The sequence below is a fragment of the Antechinus flavipes genome, chromosome 2 (genome assembly GCF_016432865.1).
Source record: "Antechinus flavipes isolate AdamAnt ecotype Samford, QLD, Australia chromosome 2, AdamAnt_v2, whole genome shotgun sequence".
Classification (NCBI taxonomy): domain Eukaryota; kingdom Metazoa; phylum Chordata; class Mammalia; order Dasyuromorphia; family Dasyuridae; genus Antechinus; species Antechinus flavipes.
The window spans coordinates 183,566,057-183,591,058 of NC_067399.1; the positions used below are offsets into that span (position 1 = coordinate 183,566,057).

The 25,002-nt window shown below is 32.2% G+C and overlaps 1 protein-coding gene across 1 annotated transcript in view; it reads left to right on the top strand.

The window, feature by feature from the left end:
* Positions 1-25,002, top strand: part of CSMD1 (CUB and Sushi multiple domains 1) — a 2,716,069-nt gene that overhangs the window by 2,637,888 nt on the left and 53,179 nt on the right. Inside the window, exon 55 of the mRNA XM_051975995.1 lies at positions 23,311-23,499. Coding sequence (XP_051831955.1) covers positions 23,311-23,499 — 189 coding nt within the window. The remainder of the gene's footprint in view (positions 1-23,310; positions 23,500-25,002) is intronic.

Here is a 25,002-nt window from a genome sequence, read left to right on the forward strand (position 1 = left end):
AGTCTGCCCTCAAATTACATATTTCTATTTTATCTACTTCATTTCATTCAAAATTCAGTCAAAAGTCTTCTAGGGTAGCTTTAAGGCAATGTATCATATTGAAACAAGAATCTCTCTGCCTCATTTCTTATTATACTGTAAGCCTGTCAGGTGATAGTTTCACAAGTGAAACTATGAAGTTTAAAATCAAATTTCAGGAATCTTCTTCCTCCCCATCCCCAAATAATTAATGTTGAAAGTACAATAGAGAGTGTGCTTATATTATAACAGAAACATATATCAGGTCAACAGAATTAATAATAGCTAATGAATACAGAAATACAATTTAAAGCCTAGTATCTGTTGTTAAATTGTTGACATTAAATTATGGCTAGTTTTGAATGTCAAACTCTAATCTTACTTTGTTTGGATATGATATACTTGGTGAAAAGTAAGAAAATCTAGTTTCTAAGCACATTTCTGCCATTCACTGGTTGTGTGACTTATGGCAATTCCCACCAGCACTCTAATGTTCAAATTTCTCATTTATAAGAGAACACTGGGCTCTTGCAAATGCTTTTCAGGTCTAAAATGTCCATGACTATATGAATAACTGACTAGTCTAAATCAGAAGTTTAAGTTTTTTTTAAGATTTTTTTTCTTTTTTGATGTTTGCAAATGAACATGGAATGTTCATGGCATGGACAAGAATGAAAAGGAAATAGTAGAAGCACTAGGAATAAAGATAGGCAAAAACAAAACAGAGCTATTTCTGCTCAAGTAGCTCACACTCTAATTGGGGAGACAATATAACATCTATAAAATATTTCACCTGCAAGGCAGATGGGAAATCCCAGAAGTTCTAAAGGTGCAGAGGAAGGGCATATGACAAGACCCAGAATCCTTAGAATACTGAGCTAGTTATCTACAATTATTGCATGATCTCATTGATATGGTTATTCCCTCTGCCAATGCAGATCTTCATTTTAATTTCAGGGACTGAGAAAAAAAAAAACTCCCAGCTGACACTGATGAAATACCTTTATGAATTTAGCTATGCTGGCTTTAGGATGATGGACATTGAAATCATTTTGTTTTGTAGGAAGTTCCAAAGTTTATATTTCACTAACATAATCTTGTAAAAAACAATAATAGCTTTTTATTTTTCAAAATCCATGCAAAGATAATTTTCAACATTCATCATTGTGAAACCTTGTGTTTCAAAATTTTCTCCCTCTTTTCCCTCCATTTTCTCCCCCCATATAGTTTAAGTAATCCAATATAGATGAAACATATACAATTCTTTTAAACATATTTCCACATTTACCATGATGCACAAGAAAAACCAGATCAAAAGGGGAAAAATGAGAAAGAAAAATACAAGCAAATAAGCAACAACAAAAAAGTGCAAATACTGTGTAATGATCCACTTTCAGTCTTCATAACCTCTCTCTGGATGCAGATGGCTCTCTCCATTATATATCTATTGAAATTAGCCTAAATAGCATCATTATTGAAAAAAGTCGAGTCCATCAAAGTTGATCATCACATAATCTTGGTACTGTGTTCTTTTGGTTCTTCTCAATTTACTTAACATCAGTTCTTATAAGTTTCTCCATGCCTTTCTGAAATCATACTGCTAATTATTTCTTGTAAAACAATAATATTTCATAATATTCATCTACCATGACTTATTCAGCCATTCCCTAATTGATGGGCATCTATTCAGTTTCTAGTTCCTTGCCACTAAAAAAAAGGACTGCCACAGACATTTTTGAGATGTGGGTCCTTTTCCTTCCTTTATGATCTCTTTGGGATAGCGGCCCAGTGGAGACACTGCTGGATCAAAAGATACGCACAGTTTGATAGTCCTTTGGGCATAGTTCCCAGACTTTTTTTTTTTTAATGAATTAATATTAATGTCACTTTTCCTTTTTAAAAAATAGTATATTATATTGAAATATGATATATACTTCCTGACCCATTCTGATCATAATTAACATCTCATCAAATCTTCATGATCCCTTTGAAGTCAAGTTTGGCTTCTTGCATTAGGACCTATCATTTACTAATTTTATTAATCCCTGTTTATTATTGTATGAATTTGGTATAAAATTATGAGGCCCTGAGTTTTATTGTTGATTTTCTTCTTGGGTGTGTTCTTTTCCCATTTAATATTGATCCTTTCTTCTGATATTCTGATATATGTTATACATACATATGTATGTATAATGCTACGATAATTTGCATTTAAAAAGCATTTTGGCTTTGAACAATGCTTTACATAATACAATATTATTAATCATTGATATAAGTAAGAATATTACCTAATAGGTCTTTTGGGTCATTATACCTCACTTTTCCTCTTTTTCCAGTACAGACCTTTTTCCACCACTTAATGTCTTTTTCTTTAATATCATCACATCAGAGTCCATTCACAACCACACCTTCATCCATGTGATACCCCCTTCTGTTTGCCCCAATGACAGATACAGTTCTCAAGAGTTATAGATTTCATTTTCCCATATAGGTATGTAAATAGTTTAACCTTTAAATAATATATTCATTTTCTCCTGTTTTCCTTTCTCTTCTTCTCTTGAGTCTCATGTTTGAAGATTAAATTCTCTGTTTAATTCTGGTTTTTTTAATAGCAATTATTGAAAATCTCTTACCTCAATGAAGATTCATTGCTTCCCCTGAGATATGATGCTGAGTTCACTGGGTAGTTAATTCTTAGTTATAACCTTAGGTTCTTTGCTTTCCAGAATATGATATTTCAGGCCCTCTAATCCTTTATTGTAGAAGCTGGCAAATCCTGAGTAATCCTGATTGTTGCTCCTTGATATTTGAATTGTTTTTGTCTGTCAGTTTGCAGTATTTTTTCCTTGAGTTTGTAGCTCTGGTGTTTCACAACCGTGTTTCTTGGAATTTTCCTTGTGAGATCTTTTTTCAAAGATGATTCATGAATTCTTTCAATGAATATTTTCCCCTCTGAAATAGTTAATTATTTTTAATTTTTTTTTACTTATTTTTATTTACTTTCAATGGACATATTTCACCCTTAGCTAAAAGTTGATCATTCCTCTATTTTTCTCATATAATGAATTCTTAGCCAGTAATTCAATTTCAGAGCATTCTTTTCTCTTCTGAATACCTTTTTGAATAAGTACTAATGAAATACATTTATCATTATCATAGGATGCTGCTTTGTTGTTAATTTTTCTATTTTTAAGGTAGCTTAGATGACAGAAAATAGAGCACTAGACTTAAAAGCAGTAAACTGGAATTCAAATTTATCTCCAAACACTTATAAACTGAGAGACCATGGTTATTAAGTCATGTAATCCTTCTTACACTCAGTTTTTTTTCATCTGTACAATAGGGACAATAATAGTACCTGCCTATCAGGGTTATTGTGAGGATGAAGTAAAATTATATTTGTTACATGATTTGCAAACCTTGAAGTATTATATAAATAGTTAGAATTTATATAACTTGTGTGTGTGTGTATATGCATATATATATGCATATACACACACAAGTTATATAAATATATAACTATATTTTATATAAAAACAAAAAGCAGCAACTATATATATATATACATATATATATAGTTGCTGCTTTTTGTTTTTATTTTGTGCATTTGTGTGTGTGTGTGTGTGTGTGTGTGTGTGTGTGTGTGTGTGTTTCTAAGTTTCCTCTAATGGCATTCCCATATGAATCACCAGAGTTAGGCAAGCTCTACAAGTTTTTAAAGACTCTCTACTTTATCTCAGGTATATAATCTCCAAAGACAAGAATATTTCTTGCCAAGTCAACCAATCATACACCTTAGAAACACTTGTTAATAAGTCACCAATCACAATTACTCATACCTATATTCTGTGATTAATAATAGATAACTTCTATCCAGATGGAAACTTGGCATCAAGGTAATAGATGTTTTCATCTAAGATATCTTAATTGTCCTTTTAAAGTAAAATGCCTTATTCCTAACATTAAAAATTGCTCATTGTTCCCATTTCTTGCCTTTCATTTCCTAGGTCATATTCTTCTGCCATATAAACAACAAGATCGAATTTAAAATTCCTCTCTAATTCTTTATTTTTTAATTTGTAAATTGGGCTTTATTCTGTGATAATTTTCTGATCATTTTATCTTATTTAGTATTTAATCTTCTCCAGTTACATATTAAATTAATTTTAGTATTGATTTTTAAAACTTTGAGTTCCAGATTCCCTTCCTCTCTCCCCACTCCCTCTCCTGCAATGAGAAGATAAGCAATTCTATGTAGATTATACATGAATAGGCATGCAAAATTTTTTCACAATAGTCATGCTATACATTGACAAAAAAAAAAAAAAAACTTCACAAAAATCGTTTAAAAGCATGTTTCAATCTGTTTTCAGGATTCCTTTTCTGGTTATGGATAGCATTTTTTAAAATCATAAATCCTTCAGATATATCTTAGATCATTGTATTGCTATTAATAGTTATGTCATTTAGAACTGATCATCTTATAATATTGCAGTTTCTTTATACATAAATAGTACTACATACAAATCATGGAAGTTTTTCCAGGTTTTTCTAACAGTATCCTGCTCATCATTTCTTATTGGACAATAATATTTAATTATAATCATATACTACAATTTGTTTAGACATTCTCCAAATAATGAGCATCCTTACAATTTCCAATTCTTTGAAATCATGAAAGAACCTCTATAAATATTTTTATACACATAGGTTCTTTTGCTTCTTATTTTTTATATATTTTGGAATACAGACTTACTAGTGTTATTCTTAAATCAATGGGTATGCATGGTTTTATAGCAATTTGGGCAGAATTCTAAATTGCTCTCCAGAAAGGTTGAAGTTATTCACAACTCCAGTGGTGCAATAATATCTCATTTTTTCCACAACCCCTCCAATATTTATCACTAACTTAACCTATTTTCTTAGCCAATATGATAGGTGTGAGGTGGTACCTAAGAGTTGTTTAAATTTGCATTTCTGTATGCAATAGTAGTTTAGAACTTTTTTTTCATATGGCATAAACAGCTTTTTATCACTAACTTAACCTATTTTCTTAGTCAATATGATAGGCATGTGGTGGTACCTCAGAGTTGTTTAAATTTGCATTTCTCTATGCAATAGTAGTTTAGAACATTTTTTTTTCCATATGGCATAAACAATTTGAAAATTGTTCATATATTTTGATCGTTTGTCAATTGGGGATTGGCTCCTCTTTTTATAAATCTGACTCATTTCTCTATATGTTTCACAAATTAGGCCTTTTTAGAGAAATTTCCTTCAAAATTCACAGTTGCTACAGCTAAGTGTATTTTGCTTAATCCTATGCTGCATTTTATTCCCTCCCTCATTTCACCTTCTTACTCAGAAATGTTTTTCTTCTGACTCTCCTCTTGTTTGCCCTCCCTTCTATCACCCCTTTCTCTTATCTCTTTTCTTTTCTATTTTCTTGTAGAGTAAAACAGAATTAATTGAGTGTCTGTTATTCTTTCTTTGAGCCAACTGTGATGAGAGTAAAGTTCATTCAGTCCCTCGTAACTTCCCCATTTTCTCTTCTGTAAAAAGCTTTTTGTTGCCTCTATTGTATGAGATCATTTATCCATCTTTCCTTTTTCTTTTCCCTTTCTCCAAGTACACACTTCTCTCATCCTATAATGTTTTTTTAAGATACCATCACTTCACATTAAACTCACATTTTGTTTATATATACTCCTAGCTTTCCTAATAATTCTTATGAGTTATAAGTATCATCTTCACATATAGGAATGTAACAGTTTAAACCCAATTTAAACTATTTTTGTTTCTCTTTCTTGTTTCCTTTTTTATGTTTCTCTTGAGTTTTGTATTTTTAAAATTTTTATTTATTGCACTAAATACAAAATAAAAAAATATATAAAAAAAGAAACACAGAAAATAAAAAATAAAACAAAGCAAAACAGAACAGAACATTGTCATGTGTTCAGAAGAATATCAGGAAGGATTTAAAAATATTTAATTTAAAATTTCCATTTCAAGAAAGCATATATGATAAAAGGATAAATAATAATCATCTTTTCTTTGATTCTTGTAGATTTCTCTTTTGTTTTCTGCTCCACATTTTAAAAAATGTTATTCTTTTTCCCCCTTTCATCTGCCCCATCCCTCCCAAACAGGATACAATTAAGCACAGATATGTTTATAGATACATTTATAGATATACACATATACACACACATTTACCCATATGCAAAAATTCCTCTAAAACAATATTAGTATGGATAACATAAATGTAGATTTCTCTCCTGATCAAATCTTTAAGTTTGACTTTGTCTAAGATCAATGATTGCTAGCCATACCGTTGTCTAACAAAGTCTACTCCTCATCAGTGTTGTAATGTTTGTGTATATCTTTTCTTTCTTATCCCTGCTAACTCTTTTACTTTAATTCTTCTTCTTATCCTTCATGAATCTACCCCCACCCCCACCATGGATCCTTTCCTTGTCTTCTTCCCTCACCTTTTCTTTCCTCTCCTTCCATCCTTCCTCCTTTATTTCTTTATAGAATTTTAGAGGATGCTATAGCCTTCATGGTATGAGTCTTGTATTTTAAAATATATTTCTTATTTTCTTTAGTCTTTTCATCGAGAATTCTTGAAGTCCTCTATTTCATTGAATATCTTTTATGAATTATATTCAGTTTTGTTGAGTAAGTGCCTCTTAGCTCTAATATTAGATCCTTTGTCCTCTGGAATATCATATTCTAAGCTCTCTAATTCTTTTGTGGAGAAGTTGTTAAATGGTGGATTGTCCTGATTAGTTTCATGATATTGAACTATTTATAGCTGCTTACAATATTTGGGTTTTGAGCTGGGAACTCTGAAATTTAATTATAATATTCCTGAGGTATTTAATTTGGGGATCTTTTTCAGGAGTGGATCAGTGTATTCCTTCCATTTCTATTTTACCCTCTGGGTCAGGCATATCAGGACAGTTTTCCTTGATAATTTCTTGAAAGATGATGTATAAGCTTTTCTTTTGATTGTGGCTTCTAGGTAGTCCAATGATTTTAAAATTATCCCTCTTGGATTTATTTTCGAAGTCAGTTGTGTTTTCAGTGAATTATTTCATATCGTATTCTATTTTCCCCCATTCTTTGTTTTGTTTTATTGTTTCTTGATTTTTCATGAAGTCATTAGCTTCCATTTGTTCAATTTTTCTTTTTAAGAAATTATTTTCTTCAGTGAACTTATATACTTCCTTTTCCATTTGGCTAATGCTACCTTTTAAGTAATTTTTCCCCCCTTTGGTGAATTTTTGTGCCTCTCTTTTCATTTGGCTAATTCTGATTTTTAAGGTATTCTTCTCATTGGCTTTTTGTATTTCCTTTACCATTTGGCCTATTCTGGTTTTTTTAAGTTTTTTTTTTTTTTAATATTGTGTGTATGTCATTTATCAAGCTGTTGATTTGCTTTTTCCATAGTTTTCTTGTATCTCTCTTATTTCTATTTCCCATTTTTCCTATCTTACCTGATTTTCAAAATCCTTTTTTCACTCTTCTGTGTCCTGAGACCAATTCATATTTTTCTTTTGATGCTTTGGATACAGGAGTTTTGACTTTTTATTTTCTTCTTTGTGTTTTGATCTTCCTTGTTGCCATAATAATTTTTTTATGATGAGTTTTTTCCTGTTTATTTATTTTATCAGTCTATTACTTGACTTTCAGTTTTTGTTAAAGTAGGGCTTTGTTTCCAGGAAGTAAGGTGTACGTAATGTCTCAAACTTTAGGGGTTTTGTATAGCTACTTTAAAAGATATTTCTAGGGATTTAAAAATTTGGGTTTTTTTACAAGGTAGTGAGATATCAGGAGAGAGGTATTTACTCTTCTCCTATCCTATGCTCTATGAGTTATCATAAGTTCTCTTTTCTGTTCTGAAACTGTGAGGAGGATCTCTACTTCATGGAGGCATAGAGTCCTGCTCACTGATAGGAAAGAGATACCATTAACATCATTCTGACCAGTTGTACCATCTCTTTACCATCTAAGGTCTGAGAACTCTAGAAGCAGTCACTGATGCTGTGGACTCAGTAGTTCCCAAGGTCTGCTCCTGGTTTGCTGGTGTTAGGGTTATGGTCCACTCTTACCCTGTTGCAAGAGACCTATCCTGTTGACTTGTAAGTTGCCTTTGGCATCTGAGGCTCACAGGTCTGGAAACCACTATTGCTGCCACTGATTCAGTTGCTAATAACCTGCTGTGTGGACATGGCCTGTGCTAATCTATGCTCCACTCCAGTCCTAGTACAGCATCCCTTTCCTGCCAACCTTCTAAGTTGTCTTGGAATAGAAAATTTTTTAAAATCCATTTTGTGGATTCTGTCATTCTTGGATTATGGCTCTGCCTGCTCCTTCTCTAGTTATTTAACTTGATTTCAAAATCTTTAAAATCTAAAATTTTAGATTTTAAACAACAACAACTGTTGTTGTTGCTTATTTTGGAAGCAACAGCTATAGTATCATTGCACTTTAATATTTTCTTTTTAAAATTTATTTCTCTAATACACATTGCTTTATAAATCATTTTGGGAGAGAAAAATCAGAAGAGGAAAAAACCCTGAGAGAAGAAAAAAACAGAAAAAAAAAAGTGAACATAGCATGATTTTCATTCAATCTCTATTATTCTTTTTCTGGATGCAGATGGCATATTTTATACAAGGTTTATTAGGATTCACTGAATCACTGAGAAGAACCAAGTCTTTTATGGTTGATCATTGCAGATTCTTTTTTTTATTGTTTTCAATGAATATTTTATTGCTATTATTATTATAGCTTTTTATTTACAAGATAAAGGCATAGGTAATTTTCTAGCATTGACAGTTGCAAAGCCTTTTGTTCCAACTTTTTCTCTCTTCTCCCCACCCCTTCCCCCAGATAGCAGGTTGACCAATACATGTTAAATATGTTAAAGTATAAGTTAAATGCTATATATATATATATATATATATACATATATATATATATATATATATATATATATATATACACACATAGAGATCATCACAGATTCTTGCTGTTATTGTCTACAGTATATTTCTGGTTCTGCTTGTTTTGCTCAGCATCAGTTTATGTAAATCTTTCAAGGTCTTTCTAAAGTCAGCTTGTCCATCATTTTTTATAGAAAATAATATTCCATTACCTTCATATACCATGACTTATTCATCTATTCCCCAATTGAGAGGTATCAGTTAATTTTCCAATTCTTTGAACCTGTGGGTTCTTTTCTCTCCTTTTGGATTTTTCCAGTGGTGGCACTGATGGGTCAAAGGATATGCATAATAAGAGAGTCCTTTGGGCACAACTCCAGATTGCTCTCCAGAGTGGCTATATCATTTCACAACTCCACCAACAATGCATTAAAGTCCATGTTTTCCCCACTTTCCTGCAACATTTACCATTATCTTTTCCTATCATATTAGCTGATCTTAGAGGCCTGAGGTGGTACCTCAGAGTTGTTTAAATTTGCATTTCTCTAATCAATAGTGATTTAGAGCATTTTTATATGATTATAGATGACTTTAATTTAATCTTCTGAAAATTGTTCATATTCTTTGACCATTTATCAATTGAGAAATGATTTCTATTCTTATATATTTAACACAATTCCTTAAATATTTTAGAAATGAAACCTTTATCAGAACCACTGGCTATGAAAAAAATTTTCCCCCCATTTTGTACTTCTCTTTCAGTCTTGTTTCTATTAGTTTTGTTTGTGTAAAATGTTTTTAATTTAATGTAATCAAGCACTTTAATATTTTCAAAGTACTGTTACACATCTCATTTAATCCTTACACCTCAGGAAGGTAAGTCTTATTGACTGTCTTTATAGTATAGACAAGGAAAATGAGACAATATCAATTTAAGTGAAGCCAAAGGTCACATTGCTAATGGGTTTCTCAGTAATGATTTGATTTCAGGTCTTCCAGGATTGAAGACCAACACTTTATCCACTCTACCAGAATTAGAATAAAAGAGGAAAAACATGAGAATGAAAAAAAAAACTAATTTAAAAAAAGTGATAATAGTATGCTTTGATACAAACATTCTATAGTTCTTTCTCTGGATGTAGATAGCATTGTCCATCTCAAGTCATTTGTAATTGTCTTGAATCACAGTACTGCTGGGAAGATATGTCTATCATAGTTGATCATCACATAATATTGCTGTTACTATGTACAATATTATCCTGGTTCTGCTCACTTCAATCTGTATCAATTTTTGTACGTCTTTCCAGATTTTTCTGAAATTCACCTGCTCAATATTTCTTATAAAACAATAGTATTCCATTACATTTATATACCACACATGTTCTGCCATTCCCCAATTGATGGACATACTCTTGAGTTCCCATTCTTTGCTCCTATAAAAGTGCTGCTATAAATCTTTTTGTACATGTGCATCCTTTTCAATGGGTTCCTTTTTTGAAGGTATAGAGAAAAGCATCTCTAAAAGAGGAGAAAGAAGGAAGGGGGCACTAAAAGGAAGGCTGATGGTATTTTCTGGTAATTAGCCCCACCAATCACACACCTTAACCAGGAAGCTGCCTCAACTTCAGAGCCAGGGCTAATTTCACTGGGTTCCTCCAAAAGAAGAAAATAAACATTCTGAGCCTATTTTGACAGTTATCTCAGATATTTTATTTGTTTACCTTCCCAGTTCTTCTTTTTTTTTTTAATTTCTTGAAGATTTCTTGCTTTTAGGAGAAAAAAAAGAGTCATTCACCAAATTTAGAATCAGGTCTCATGCATTTCAAAACCATTCTGCTACTTTTTCTGTGGTCTTGAGCAAATGTTTTCCCTGCTCTACACTTCAGCTTTCTTATATGGAAAATGAAGGAACTGAAGAGTACAATTTCAGCAATATGTTTTTGTTCAAAATTGTTCCTATAACTTTGTAAAATTTCCTTTCCTCAGACCTTTGGCCTTTGTGATTTCTTGGTTCTTGTATGTCTACTCTGTCTCTTGCATTGAATCTTGATATCTAACAGCCCTTATTGGGTGACAGGATTGTAGATTTAGAATTCAAAAAGACTCTAGAGGACATTATGTCCAAACCATTCATCTTACACATAAGGAAACCAAAGCTAAGAGAATGGCTTTCCCAATGTCATATTTGTGTTAGAGCCAAGACTCAAATTTATATCATTAGATCACAAGCTCATGAAGTCTACTAACTGCAAGTTCAATGCGTTTCCACACTATCTGCCTCCCAGGATCATTATAAACTCCACAAGGAGAAAAGGTAGTGTCTTATTCATTTTTATTCCTAATGGCTAATTCAATGTCCCCTACAAGTAGACACCAATAACAGTTATTTTTCAAATTCTATTCTGGCATGGCAGAAAATGTAATAAAGTATAAGTTATCCTAATCTGCTAATGCATTGCTTTGGATTTGAGAGTACAGTCAGGGACCAGTCTATTTATATTCCTCACTACATGTTTCTGTGACACATTAGGAGAAAATAAGCTGTGTCTATAAGATTGGGTAGAGAGGAAAAAGGTGGTGGGCGGTATAGAATCATTTAGAGATGGAATAAATTGGTGCATTTGAACATGACAGGACAGAATAAGGATTCATCCTCTGAAATATTTCATCTAATTATTAACAGCTGGTGTGTTCTCTTATAATGAGAGCAGGTTCCATACCAAAGTGTTTGATCAATATCGACAAAACAGTCTGTCAGTCTGTGCTGTCTTCCTTGCTTTATGTATGTTCTAGATGAGGCAGTCATCAATTGAATTCTACCTGACTGACAGCTGTCAACTGCTTATGAATTTCAAGTAATGATGAGTCAAGGCATTTTTGCACTCCAGTAATGATAAAGCCAGTGAAGGGAGTGACACCTGCTCAGACCAATCCATTACCTTGTGGATCAGGTTTTGACTTCATTAAATTAATTCAACACATCAACGTTGGTTTGAGATGCTGTGGTAAAGTCTAAAGCAACATAGTTGAAAGAGATAGCTTCAGACATAGGCATAAGACTTTAGCCATGTTATACATTTCTTTTTATATAATTATTATTTTATGGCTCATGTTTGTTTCAATACCTTGATCAGATCCCAGTAATCTTCACCATCACCCTCATCCTAAATTCCCCATAAGCAATAATTCCAGAAAAGTTAGGCAAGACCAACTAATGCTTAATTGCAACTTATAGATAAGATATGTCAGGAGTCCTACATTTAAAAATCTATCATTAACACCATTTATTAAATGAAGCCTTTTCTGGAGAAACCTTTAATTGAATTCATTTTAGAGGAATGACATGCTTATTTAAAAGACCCATAGGAATAAAGGTGGGCCCCGTATGTGTGAAAGAAAAGGACATTACTGAATTATAAATGATAGCTGCTTGGTGGCCTATGGACTTCTTTCCATGATTATAATTTGAGAGGCTTGGGATGTGAATTAGGGAAAATTTTAATTTATTTTTTGCTACCCTCTAACTAAAATTTAATATTTTTTTTAATTCTCTAAAACAAAACAAAATCCAAAAAAATTTTTTTTTCTGAAAAGAAGCTCATATATTTCATCAGACAGCTAAAGGGGTTAAGAACCCCTACCTGTTATGGGCCAGAACTCTGAACCTGAAACAAGGATTCTTCCAACGTGGTAATTCAGCGAAATTGATGATATAATGGTTATCTAGTTTAGCATGGTGATTAATAATTCTCTAAATTCAGTATGATTGATTTAATCTTACAACAAATAATGGTTTCCTAGTAATATAGTGATTGGTTTGTCCTCAGTGTGGAGCATATACTCTAGGAGCCTCAGTCAGATTCAGAACTAGGGAAGACAAACAGACAGGAGGCTGAAGCTCCTGGTGTCTGGCCTGTCCTCCTGCATTTTCTCTACTGAAACCAAGACTCCAGAAGCCCTTTAAGAAAGCTAACCAGGCCCCAAGAAAGGAGCCAAGACTTTCAAAGAGATAATAAAAGGTGTGGACTTTAACCCCTGGTTACTCTCATGGTGATTGGCTCCTGAAAGGAAGGCTGCTCCAAGACCCCCAGGCAAACCGAACTAAGAACATTACACCTATCTGAAAGCCTTTTTACTTATGTCATTTATTAATACTTAATTAAAATTATGACAAAAGAAGAAATGTTTATCAGATTTATCTCCCTTGTGCACTTTGCCATCTATACCACCTGCTCTTACTATTTATGCTCTGCATTGACCATGAGGCTTTCCCATTCACTCTGCATCTAAACTACTTGTAGAATATAAACCACTCCTTCAAAGTATTGATTATTTTACTTTTCTAATGCTATTCCCTGCACTAAGTGATTTGCAAGTAATAAACTTTTAATAACTGGATTCTTCTTTATTTATTAGGACCATAATGCTATTTTAGAAGAGATCTTAGATGTCATCTAGTACAACCTCATCATTTTATAAATAAGGAAATTGAGTATTCCAATTGTTTCTTATGCTGTTAAATCAAAATATAGTTTGACAATGAAATACAGAGACAGATTTTTTTTTTTTGGCAATGCTACATTTTATTTTACAGATGCAGTCAGGATTTTGGCAGGGAAATTTTAATATGTGATTGATAATTTTGTTACTTTTTAGGACTTAAAATTCAGCAAAAAAGCAAAAGACATTTTGTCAAATACTTATTGAATATTTCATATGCATGGAAATTATTGGGAAGATACAACAATGAATGTCCCCATTCTCATTGAGTTTAAAATAAGAAAAGTACAAAGATAACATAATTTGAATGTAACAAGTGCATAGGTGAAAGAGTTGAATGGCTTTCAATTGTTCCTAAGTGAGATTACCATTTCTCTTAAAAGAAGTATTAAGACACTTTCATAGAGAAGAGATTTATTTTGGTGCTTGACCTCTGTGTTGTGGCTAGATTGTTGAGCCTAATGTTGAACATGCAGACATGAGAAAAGCATGTTGAAGTCGAAGGGACATTAAATGATGTTTGTATGCGATGAGAGAGTATTTGCCAATGTGAGACAATGAGTAAGAAGCTTTCATTTAGGATGTAGAACTTTATTTGGGTCTTAAAGAATGGAAAACATTTTAAAAGGAACAGCTATGGTATAGTGGATGTTGTGGGACAAGAAGTCAGGAAAAAACTTGAGTTTTTCTCTTCAGATACTTTTTTTTCCTGAGGCAATTGGCATCAAATTGCCCAAGATCACACAGCTAGGAAGTGTTAAATGTCTCAGGTCATATTTGAACTCAAGTCCTCCTGAATTCAGAGCTGGTGATCTATCTACTGTGCCATCTAGGTGCCCCTCCTCAGATATTTATTAACTGTGGGACTCTGGATAAGTCTCTCTGGACCTATTACCACAAATGAGTACGTCAAAATCATCCAACTCATAAGATTACTCTGATCATTGTGAATTAATAGGTAAAGATGTTTTTGCAAACCTTAAGGCACTAAATAAAATGTAATAATAGTGTTGCTGTTGGTGATAGTGTATTATAAGACAGTGCCTTGTTGATACTTTCTCCTAAATGAATACTTTTTAGAAAATATTATACACTAGAGGATTTGGCATTGTATATTAATTCATAAATGAAGAATTAAGGTACAGCTTCAAGAAAGAGTTTACACTGAATCTAGAGCATCATGAGTATTTTCCATTATTGTCAAAAGTCTATGAAAAAGAAAAGTTATGAAAATTATACCTAAACATACAGCCTGCTAAAGTGTAAGAAAAAAAAATCAGATTAGTATATTACATTCCTACTGTAAATGTTTTTAAAACATAGACCAATGAATTTTTTTTAATTCTTATTTCATAAAACTTATGTGCTAATTACTAGAACTATTTTACTTTTGTTTCCCATATTTTTATAACAGCTCTGTTTCACTTTTGAAAAAATAGATATGGACAGAAATTAGAGGAGAGCAGAAGAAATTTGATATGCTGCTCTACAGAAATTCAGCAAGATAAGTTTTATGTGATATAGACTTAACCTACAAATCCCAGTACTACTTGAACCTGCTCTGCAGCATAGTTCAAATTTCTCACTTTATTTCCTTTCATTAGAAAAGTCCATGGGAATTCACAAAGCTTCTTTCTAGTTCAAGTTCTTATTACCTCCCTCATGGATTATTTTGAAAGCCCCCTAATTAGCTTCTCTGTTTCCAGGCCTTTCCCATTGTAATCCTATATAGAATCCAAACTTCTAAAAAAAAAGATGACCAAGTCAGAGGTTTTCAGAGGCTTTTTTCCCTATAATGAAAATACAGAATCATTGTGCTGGCATTTAGAGCCTTCTGAGATCTGGCATCCATATACCTTTCTAATTTAATTTCTTATTACCACCTTTTATGTACTACATATTGTACTCCTACTGTTTTGCTGCTTGGTTACGGTACATAATTTTAAGCTCTTATTAATGTGTCTTTGTGTAAGAAGTTGGCCACATCTAGAATAAACCCCCTTTGCACTTATTTGTCATAGAACCTTTAGCTTCTTTGAAAACATAGCTCAACCAAAGGATTATCAAACTATGCATACCCTTTGATCCAACAGTGTTTCTACTAGGCTTATATCCCAAAGAGATCTTAAAAGAAGGGAAAGGGACCCACATGGGCAAAAATGTTTGTGGCAAAAAACTGGAAACTGAGTGGATGCCTTTCAGTTGGAGAATGGCTGAATAAGTTATGATATATGCATGTTATAGAATATTATCTTTATATAATACAATATAACATAATATAATATGATCTAATAAATAAGAAATGATCAGCAGGATAATTCAGAGAGGCCTGGAGAGACTTACATGAACTGATGCTAAATGAAATGAATAGAACCAGGAGATCATTACACATGGCAACAAAAAGATTATGAGGATAGATTCTGATGGATGTGGCTCTACTTCCAATAGACTTGTAATGGAGAGAGCCATGTACATCCACAGAGAGGACTGTGGGAATTGAGGATGGATCACAACATAGCATTTTCACTCTTTTTGTTGTGGTTTGCTTGAATTTTATTTTTTCTCATTTCTTTTACTTTTTGATTTGATTTTTCTTGTGCAGCAAGGTAATTGTATAAATATGTTAGCCTATATTGGATTTAACTTATTTTTACCATGTTTAACCTATATTGGATTACATGCCATCTAGGGAAGGGAGTGGTGGGAGCAAGGATGAAATGGGAGCACAAAGTTTTTCAAGAGTCTGTGTTGAAAAATTATCCTTACATGTGTTTTGAAAATTAAAAAAAAAAAACAGTAAAAAAAGAAAACATAGCTCAAATTCCATCTCCTAAATTAGGCCTTTAAAATGTTATTTTATTTCTTTATTTTAAATTTAAATAGAAAATAGGCAAAGGAAAAATTCCATATGAATGAACATGATATGATTCAAAATACAAATCAATACTTTTTTTTTATTATTCACTGTCTTTTCTTTCACTTTCTATTTATTTATATATTTATTTTAAATTTGGGAGAGAAAATCAGAGCAAAAGGGAAAAATCATGTGAGAATAAAAACAAAAAGGAAAAAAAGAAATGAACATTGCATATATTAATTTGTATTCATAGTTCTTTTTCTGGATACAGATGGCAGTATAATATTCCATTCTTTTTATATATCACAACTCATTCAGCCATTCCCCAATTGATGGGGATCTACTCATTTTCCAATTTTTTTATTACCACAAAAAGAATTGCTACAAAATTTTTTGCACATGTGGGTCCTTTTCCTTCCTTTATAATTTCCTTGGGATACAGACCCAGTAGTGACACTGCTGGATCAAGGGGTATGCACAGTTTAATAAACCATTAGGCATAGTTCCAGATTGTTTTACAGAATGGTTGGATGATTCACAACTCCACCATCAATGCATTAGGGTTCCAATTTTCCCACATCCTTTCCAATATTTATTATTATCTTTTCTTGTCATCTTAGCCAATCTGAGAGGCGAGATGGTACTTCAGAGTTGTTATAATTTGTTTTTCTCTAACAATTGTGATTTAGATAATTTGTTCATATGATTATAGGTGGCTTTAATTTCATCATTGGAAAATTATTCATATCATTTGACTATTTCTCAATTGGGGAATGACGTGTATTCTTATAAATTTGACACCATTTTTATATATTTAAAAATGAGATCTATATCAGAAGCACTGCCTATAAAGATTTTTCTTTTTCTCAACTTTGAACTTCCATTTTCATCTTGTTTCTGCTGGTTTTGTTTGTGCAAAAAGCTTTTTAATTTAATGTAATCAAAGTTGTCCATTTTGCCTTTCATAATGTTCTCTAGTTCTTTGCTTATAAATTATTCCTTCTCCAGAGATCTGATAAGTAAATTATACCTTGGTCTTTTAATTTTTTATGTTGTCATCCTTTATACCTAAATCATGTACTCATTTTGATCTTATATTGTTATGTTGTGTGAGGTATAAGTCTTTGTCAAATTTCTGACATTATTTTCCAGTTTTCACAGCAATTTTTAAAATTAAATAATAAGTTATTATTTCAAAAGCTGGAGTTTGGGGTTTTGTCAAATACTATATTACTATAGACCTTGACTATTCTGTCATAGTTATCTGATCTATTCTGCTGATCCACCATTCTCTTTCTTAGCCTGTACAAAGTGGTTTTGATGTTGAAGCAATACTTTCTTGAGTCCTCCCATATCTCCTGAAGACTTTCCACATTCATGTTCATAGCTTCCATGACACTATCCCTCCATTTCATCCTCTGCCATCCCCTTCAGCTTCTGTCTTAAATTTTCCCCAGCATCAAGCTGATTTTTAGTGAACTCTCCCATCTTATTATGTAGCCAATATTATTAAGCTTAACTTTACAATTTGTTTTTCCAATAAGTAAATTTATGTAAATTTTAACTGATTTGATCTCTTTGCTGTCCAAAGGACTCTGAAAAGTCTTCAACATCACAATCTGAAAGCATTGATTCTTAGCATTTAGCTTTCTTTATGGTCCAGCTCTCACAATTCTTTATTACTCCTGGAAAAACTATACCTTTAACTATGCAAATCTTTGTTGGCTAATTGATGTCTGTATATGCTGTCCAGATTTATCATAGCTTTCCTACCATGGAGCAAAGAAATGTCTTTCTTTTAAATAGTATCTTAATTTCATGTTTTTTTATTGTTTCCTTTTTTTTTTTAAGATAGGAAAACATTGTTAATTTCTCTCTTCCTGAAGATTCAGTCAAAAGCAATCAGGATTTTTAAAAAATCAATTTCTATGCCAAAAGTATGGGAATTGAAAAAATACCATATAAATATTGAATGTTAAGATAATATATTGTAGATCAATGACTGGAGTTAGGAAAAACATGGATTCCATCTTAGCCTTAATATAACAGTTATCAGGGTATCCCATGATTAGGTCATGGTGTCACTCACCAAATAAACAATATAAATATAGTTAGCTTAAGTTTTATTATGCTCAGAGTACAGGCAATCTTCTGTTCAGAGTGCTGGCTACCAATGAGGGAGTCCATATCACTAGCTTCAGCATCTTTATATAGAAGTTAAATACATATGCAACATAGAAAACTGGAATTTTATAGAAGATAGTAGGGGAAGATAAGGATATACACATTTGGCAACAAGTAGCAAAAGGGGAAATAAGAATATCTGGTAATTATTCAAAACTGGATCTGTGATTTACTTTTTAATCTTTGCTTTTCAGGCGGTATGACCTTCTAGTTTCTAAAAACAATAAAGAAACTCAAAACAGATCCTGGAGAACTGTCCTCTTCTTATCGTAATGGCATCAAAAAGCCGGAGTCGATTTCTTCGCCATTACAATCTTTCTCTTTTCATACTGTGTCAAGAAGTCTGAGCTAGTTTCTCTTGTCATATCTCTAAAGCATTTTTGATATGTACTCATAGGCTAGATATTTAACTTCTCTGGGTCTCAATTTCCTTCTCTACAAAATAGGAATAATAATTCTGAATCACAGATTCACTTTTATTAATGTGCTCCAGATTATAATGTTCTCTATTAATAGTCAATCTTAGAAGATGGATCTCTTGATTCTTAGTCATTAATCCTTTTTCATCTTAAAGAACACATTACTCCAAAAGTCCTATTCTGCTGTTTCATCATGGGATGGAGCAATCCTAGGGTGTGTGGAAGGCTTTGCTTGAGCAGCATTAACTGTAGCAGGTTTTATCAACTAGAATTTGAAATAATGGTATGAATTGAATCAAACTGAATTAGGATACATAAGGAAAATAGTTAAGAAATGTTTCCCATCCTTATGGATTAGGTCAATGAAGGAAGATGAAAGTTCTAAAAATACACAGAAAAATGAAAATGTAAAATAAATATACTATAAAATGGAGGTATATTATAAGTTGGACAAAGATCAGAGCATGGTAAAAGTATAAGAGAATCTGAGCTCTTTTTTCACTGTGTAGTGATAATTGAATGAAAGCATTGTCTACTAATGTAGGTCTTTTTATCACCTGGTCTAATAGAGAAATGGAAGCCAACAAGTAAAATATAAATGGAAAATGGTGTATTTTTTTCACTATAGTTTACATTCAGATAAATAGACATACTACTGTGATCAGAGTTAGTGATTAAATTAATGATAATAATTATGCTATTTTCTTCTGTGTACTGTCCAGCCTAAAATCCCACCCCAAGTCATGGGTGAATCATGAATAGAATTTTGTCTCAATTTTCTGAGATAGAAGGGTCTATGAGACTTTTATTAGCAAAGTACTTTGCAAATCTCACAAGAACTTTTTATATATGCTAGCTATTATTATTAATATTATTGCTTTCCTTTTCCCCTCACTAGCATTTATACTTTAATGAAGTCTCATATATGTCAAAGGCCTAAGTAATGTGAGAATTTCAAGTCCTGGGAATAGTAAGGGAGAGGCACTATTTGGGAGATAGAGGCATTATTCCTTTTTCAGTTCCCATCTTTTCACACTGTGTACTGTACATAGCAGTCAGTCTCCCTGTGTTGTTGTTTATAAAGAGGCCCTTTAAGAGGAAATACATAAATGTATTTTGCAACTCCCTTGATGTTTATGCAGGGATAAGAGGATCCTTGTCTTTGTGTGAAGGTGCTACATATCAGTGTTGTTCTTTTCTAATTCAAGGCATGTAGTTCTAAGAGTGAGCATGTATATAAACATTCTTCTAGACTTCCTTTCTGTACCATTCTTTGGACTTATGGGTATTTCTGCTTCATTATGCATAGTCCATCCTAAGTGATATACCTAGATATTTGGATCTCAAAATAAAACTTTAGGAAAAAAAATCTTTCTCTTTGTCAGTTGTAAAATTGCCAAATTCCCAGCCCCTCTTCAATGAAGGGACTAAGATTTAACAGTGTTTGGAGATATGAAAAGGAAATGAAGCTAGAGATTGTGTATTTGCCTGTTTTCATCTTTTGCAATTGTTTTTTTTAAAAACAGAGATAATGTGAATATTAAATTTCCCATAAGTTAAATAACTTATTTTCCTATATTGAAAGAAAATTTAGTTAAGAAAAGTATTAGATATTAGTGCAATGTTTAATGAATGGTAGAAATCCTGGCAGGACTCTATAATTAGTATAGTAGATAGAACACTGCTCTTGGAATCAGGACGATCTTAGTTCAAATGTTGCCTCAAGACACTGTAGTAGCTATACAACCTTAGGCAAATTTATCTCTTTCAGTTTCATTTTCTGTATTTATAAAATGGTTATAATGAAAGCACCTACCTCACATGGTTGTTGTAAGGATCAAGTGAGATAATGTGTAAAACTTCACAAACCATAAAATTCTATTATAAATGTCATCTGTTATTTGCTCAATATAATACCTTTCATTTTCAGAAGAACATGAAAATAATTGCTAAGAAGCTAATACTGAAAACTGATTCTTTAACTTTCAAATGTGACTGATTTATATCATGTAACCAGGAACCAAGATAATTGAGATGGAAGGGCAAGATAGAAGCTATGTCTAATATCTCTCAATATGACATAGATAAATAATTTCTGCAAGAAGATGTCAGGCCTTTATATGGGCTGAACTCTAAAGTGACTTAAATGTTGTAGTTGTAGAGCTAAGTGTGAATAGTGATAAGAGAATCATGTAAGATCTTTTCTTGGCCGAAAAGTGTGGTTCTTGGGAGTCTGTTAAATGGATTACTTTTTCCACATGAATATGTGTGTATATGTGTGTGTGTGTGTGTAAAATATAATTTCATCATATATCCCATGTATCAGTTTATGCTCTAAACTGACTAGAGTGATGGACATAAAATGTATAAAGTGTTGGACAGAAATAATTCACTGTCATTTGGTCAGTAATATCTGGGTCCTTGCTGGCAACAATTCAATTCTTTTAAGCCAAACCATGCCCAAATCTGTGGCAAATTTGTGATGTACTGTATAGATTGATGGACTTAGGAGTCAGAAAGACTTGTGTTCAAAGTCTTCCTCCAACACTCTGAGCATTAATTTCCTCATGAATAAAATGGAGACATTTGTGCAATACTACCTCATAGGGTCATTGTGAGGATCAAAAAATATAGAGGAAATAAACGTTTATTAAGCACTTACTGTGTTCCAGCCATTGGGCTAAATGTTTCATAAATCTTATCTTGTTTAATCTTTATGATAAACCTGTGAGGCCGGTGTTGTTATTATGCACATTTTACAATTTAGGAAACTGAGTCAGCAGAAGTGAAGTGAATTGCCAAAGATCAAAGGGCTAGTAAATGTCTGAAGTTTGGTTTGAACTTAGATCTTTGGACTTCAGGTAGTACCTGACAATGGAATCCTGACTCCATTGCACCTTACTTGAGATTATGCAAATCTTTCAGGATAATATATATGTTAGCTGTTATTTATATTACTAAGCTGGAATGTTAATTTATTCAATTTCTTTCCTTTGACCACCTATACTTTCTAAAAGGGGTAGTCCGTTGGCTATAAGCTAGGACCATACCAGTGGTGGAAGTAACTGATTAGTTCTTTATAATTGATTGTTTCACTAAATAGAACAAGTATTTTCTTTGTATATGGAAAAAGATATCACCTATTTACTCATAAATAGAAAGAAGAGAACCAGGATAATAAAGTATTCAGATTAGACAGAAAATTTCCTACATCCTACTGTTGACATAAATGTGTCAATTGAAGTATATTAAGTATGGTTGGACATGATGATAATTTAAAATTTAACTGAAATTGAATTTAAAATTGTGCTAGAAGTTCCATTCTTAGCAAAGAAAATTGAATGCTTTCAACTCTGGCAGACTGAAAATGAAAGATTTCTATGTCATCCACTATTCTATAGGTGTTTAATGAAGCCCTAATCTGTGGCAAGCGTCATGTTACACATTGAAGAGATAAAATAATGTAAAAATTCCTGCTCCAAAGGAACTTACATTCTTTTTTCAGCATGGATGTCAAATATTGGTTTTGTAGGTAAATCTTTAAAGTACTGATTTAATAAAAAAAAATTAGTTCTCATTAATATAAAACCTAAGACTTCACAATTTTAAAATATAGTTTTAGAATTTCATTTGAGAACATTGTCTTATTTACTTAAAATTATAAACTGAGATCAGTGTGATATAGTGAATTGGAAACTGTCACAATGGATAGGAAGCCATTGTCAGGAAAATCAGGAAATCCTGGGATCTAATTCAACCTCTATCAATGTTAGTTATATTGTTTTCTGGAAACTTTTCAATAACAATTATCTAGTTGCAACACAGTTGATGATCTAAATTGATAAAAGGAGATTTATCACTAGGACTTCTAGGGAAATCATGTCTTATAAAATAATAATAATATTAATTTTTTTTCTTTTTTTCAGGATAATAGATTAGAAGTGGTATAGTCTGGTGCCAGTGTTCTATATTTGCCTGGAAGACTGGTGTTAGGAAGATGGGTTTAAATTTAGGCTTAGATACTTTCTTGCTGTGTGACCTTGGCCTAGTTATTTATACTCTATGAGCTTCAGCAAACATCCTGGACCAATCTATTAAATAATAGATAACATGCATTTCAAATCTGTAGAAGCAGTTCCAAATGCAGGGGTTCCTGAAACTGAAGAAATCACAGATTTGTGTATATTTGAGTAACAACTAGAGGTAATAAGTGAAATTCATTCTTTTATGATCAACTCTGCTATTAATTACTGTTGTATGAATTCCTGCAGTGCTCAGTAGTTCATATTTCTGTTTTGTTTTCTTTTTTTTTCTCCTAGTGGGTTGTTTCTGATTGAAAGCTACATCTAAATGAGAAATGAAATGTTCTCTTTTCTAGTGGTGAACTGTTCTGATCCAGGCTTTGTTGAAAATGCCATTCGTCATGGACAACAAAATTATCCTGAAAGCTTCAAATATGGGATCAGTGTCATGTACCATTGCAAGAAAGGCTTTTACTTATTGGGCTCTTCTGCCTTAACCTGCAAGGCAAATGGTTTATGGGATAGATCATTACCCAAATGTTTACGTAAGTACTTTTAAAAACGGTTGACATGTCCCTTTGTCAAATGCTAACCTGTCACCCATCAGAAAATAAATCACAGAATATAGAACTTCTGTAAAATTATTAATATTCTCCCCAAAATAAAACACAGAATATATAACTTCTATAACACAAAACTATCAATGCTTTCTCCAGAAGGACATTGTTTGTTCACTGTATATTGCATAGCTTAATTAAGAATATATTACAGTAATGGATTTTTAGCCTTAACATGAAAAAGTAATTGACTTTTTAAATCAAAGACAAGTTTCTTTTTAAACATTGTCAGGAAATTTAGTAAACAGATTTATTCTCAATGACTTTTTTAAAAGATAGAAAAATGCTAGAGAAAATATCACCTCTGAAGGATTAGATTCCTAATGTGCATCATGTGTGAATGCTAAAAGTAGTGAATGATAATTACATTATGGATCAATTTTCTGAAAATCCATAATCCATTCTTGCTCTTGTAAGACTTTCATATGTTAAGAATATTTTCAGATTAGATTTGTATTGGATGGTTGTGCCTGAAAACGACTCCGCTAGCCTCACTCTTAAAGGAAGCTTGCACATTCAACTGTACCTCTAAGTTTAATTTCCCTTGAGAAAGGGTAAGATAACTACCCCAAAATATGTCAGTTATTCTCAGATGGCACAAGCTAAATCTATGTATTACAAACTAGTAGGTGCAATCTTGGATAGAAATTAAGAAATCTATTATGTCAGCATCTCACTGTAGTCCTTTTTTAGTCTCTGACACATGAACACTTAAGGAATTTTGCTGATAAAGATAGATTTTTGTCTTTCAAAAGATTTTTTGGAAGTTCTACTAAAGCTTTTTAGGTGATACTATTAGATTGTTTCATGAAGCTAATGAGTTCTAAATCCTTAGAAAGGAGTATTTTTATCTAGCTTTCGTTTTCTAGGCTAACTAGTCCTTATCAACTTACTATCATTAACAGTCCAAATTACTGCGAATGAGGGAATGTGAAGACCTCGAAGAGACATTTTGTGCACATATGTATTACTTTTCTGCTGTATTATACCAGAGATAAATTATTTTTTTTCTCCTTTGCTCTACCTAGAAATGGTTACTTGTCAACCATTTCACTTATCCTTGTCTAATTAATTTCTCTTTAAAACTTTTCCCAAATAATGTTTTATTTTGGGGGGGAAGAGGGAAGGGGTTTCTTTGTTTGCTTGCTTTTTCCTTCTCACAGATAGAAATGAATAACAATATAAAATAGGATAAGAGATTATATGACTTAGAGAATGCCTAATGGTTTTTAGCCTTTAAATCTTACTGTGTCTCATCTCCCAACTGAGTAGCTAGTGACCAAATTAATTTCCTTGGGTTTTTAGTTCAGTAATCTCTGCAAAATTAGTTGCAATTTAGTCAAGTTAACAACATATAAGTGACTAGAGGATGAACAATTCAAATTTAGTATTTCATTAGAAAGGAAGAGATATTCATTTATGTTGGGGGTG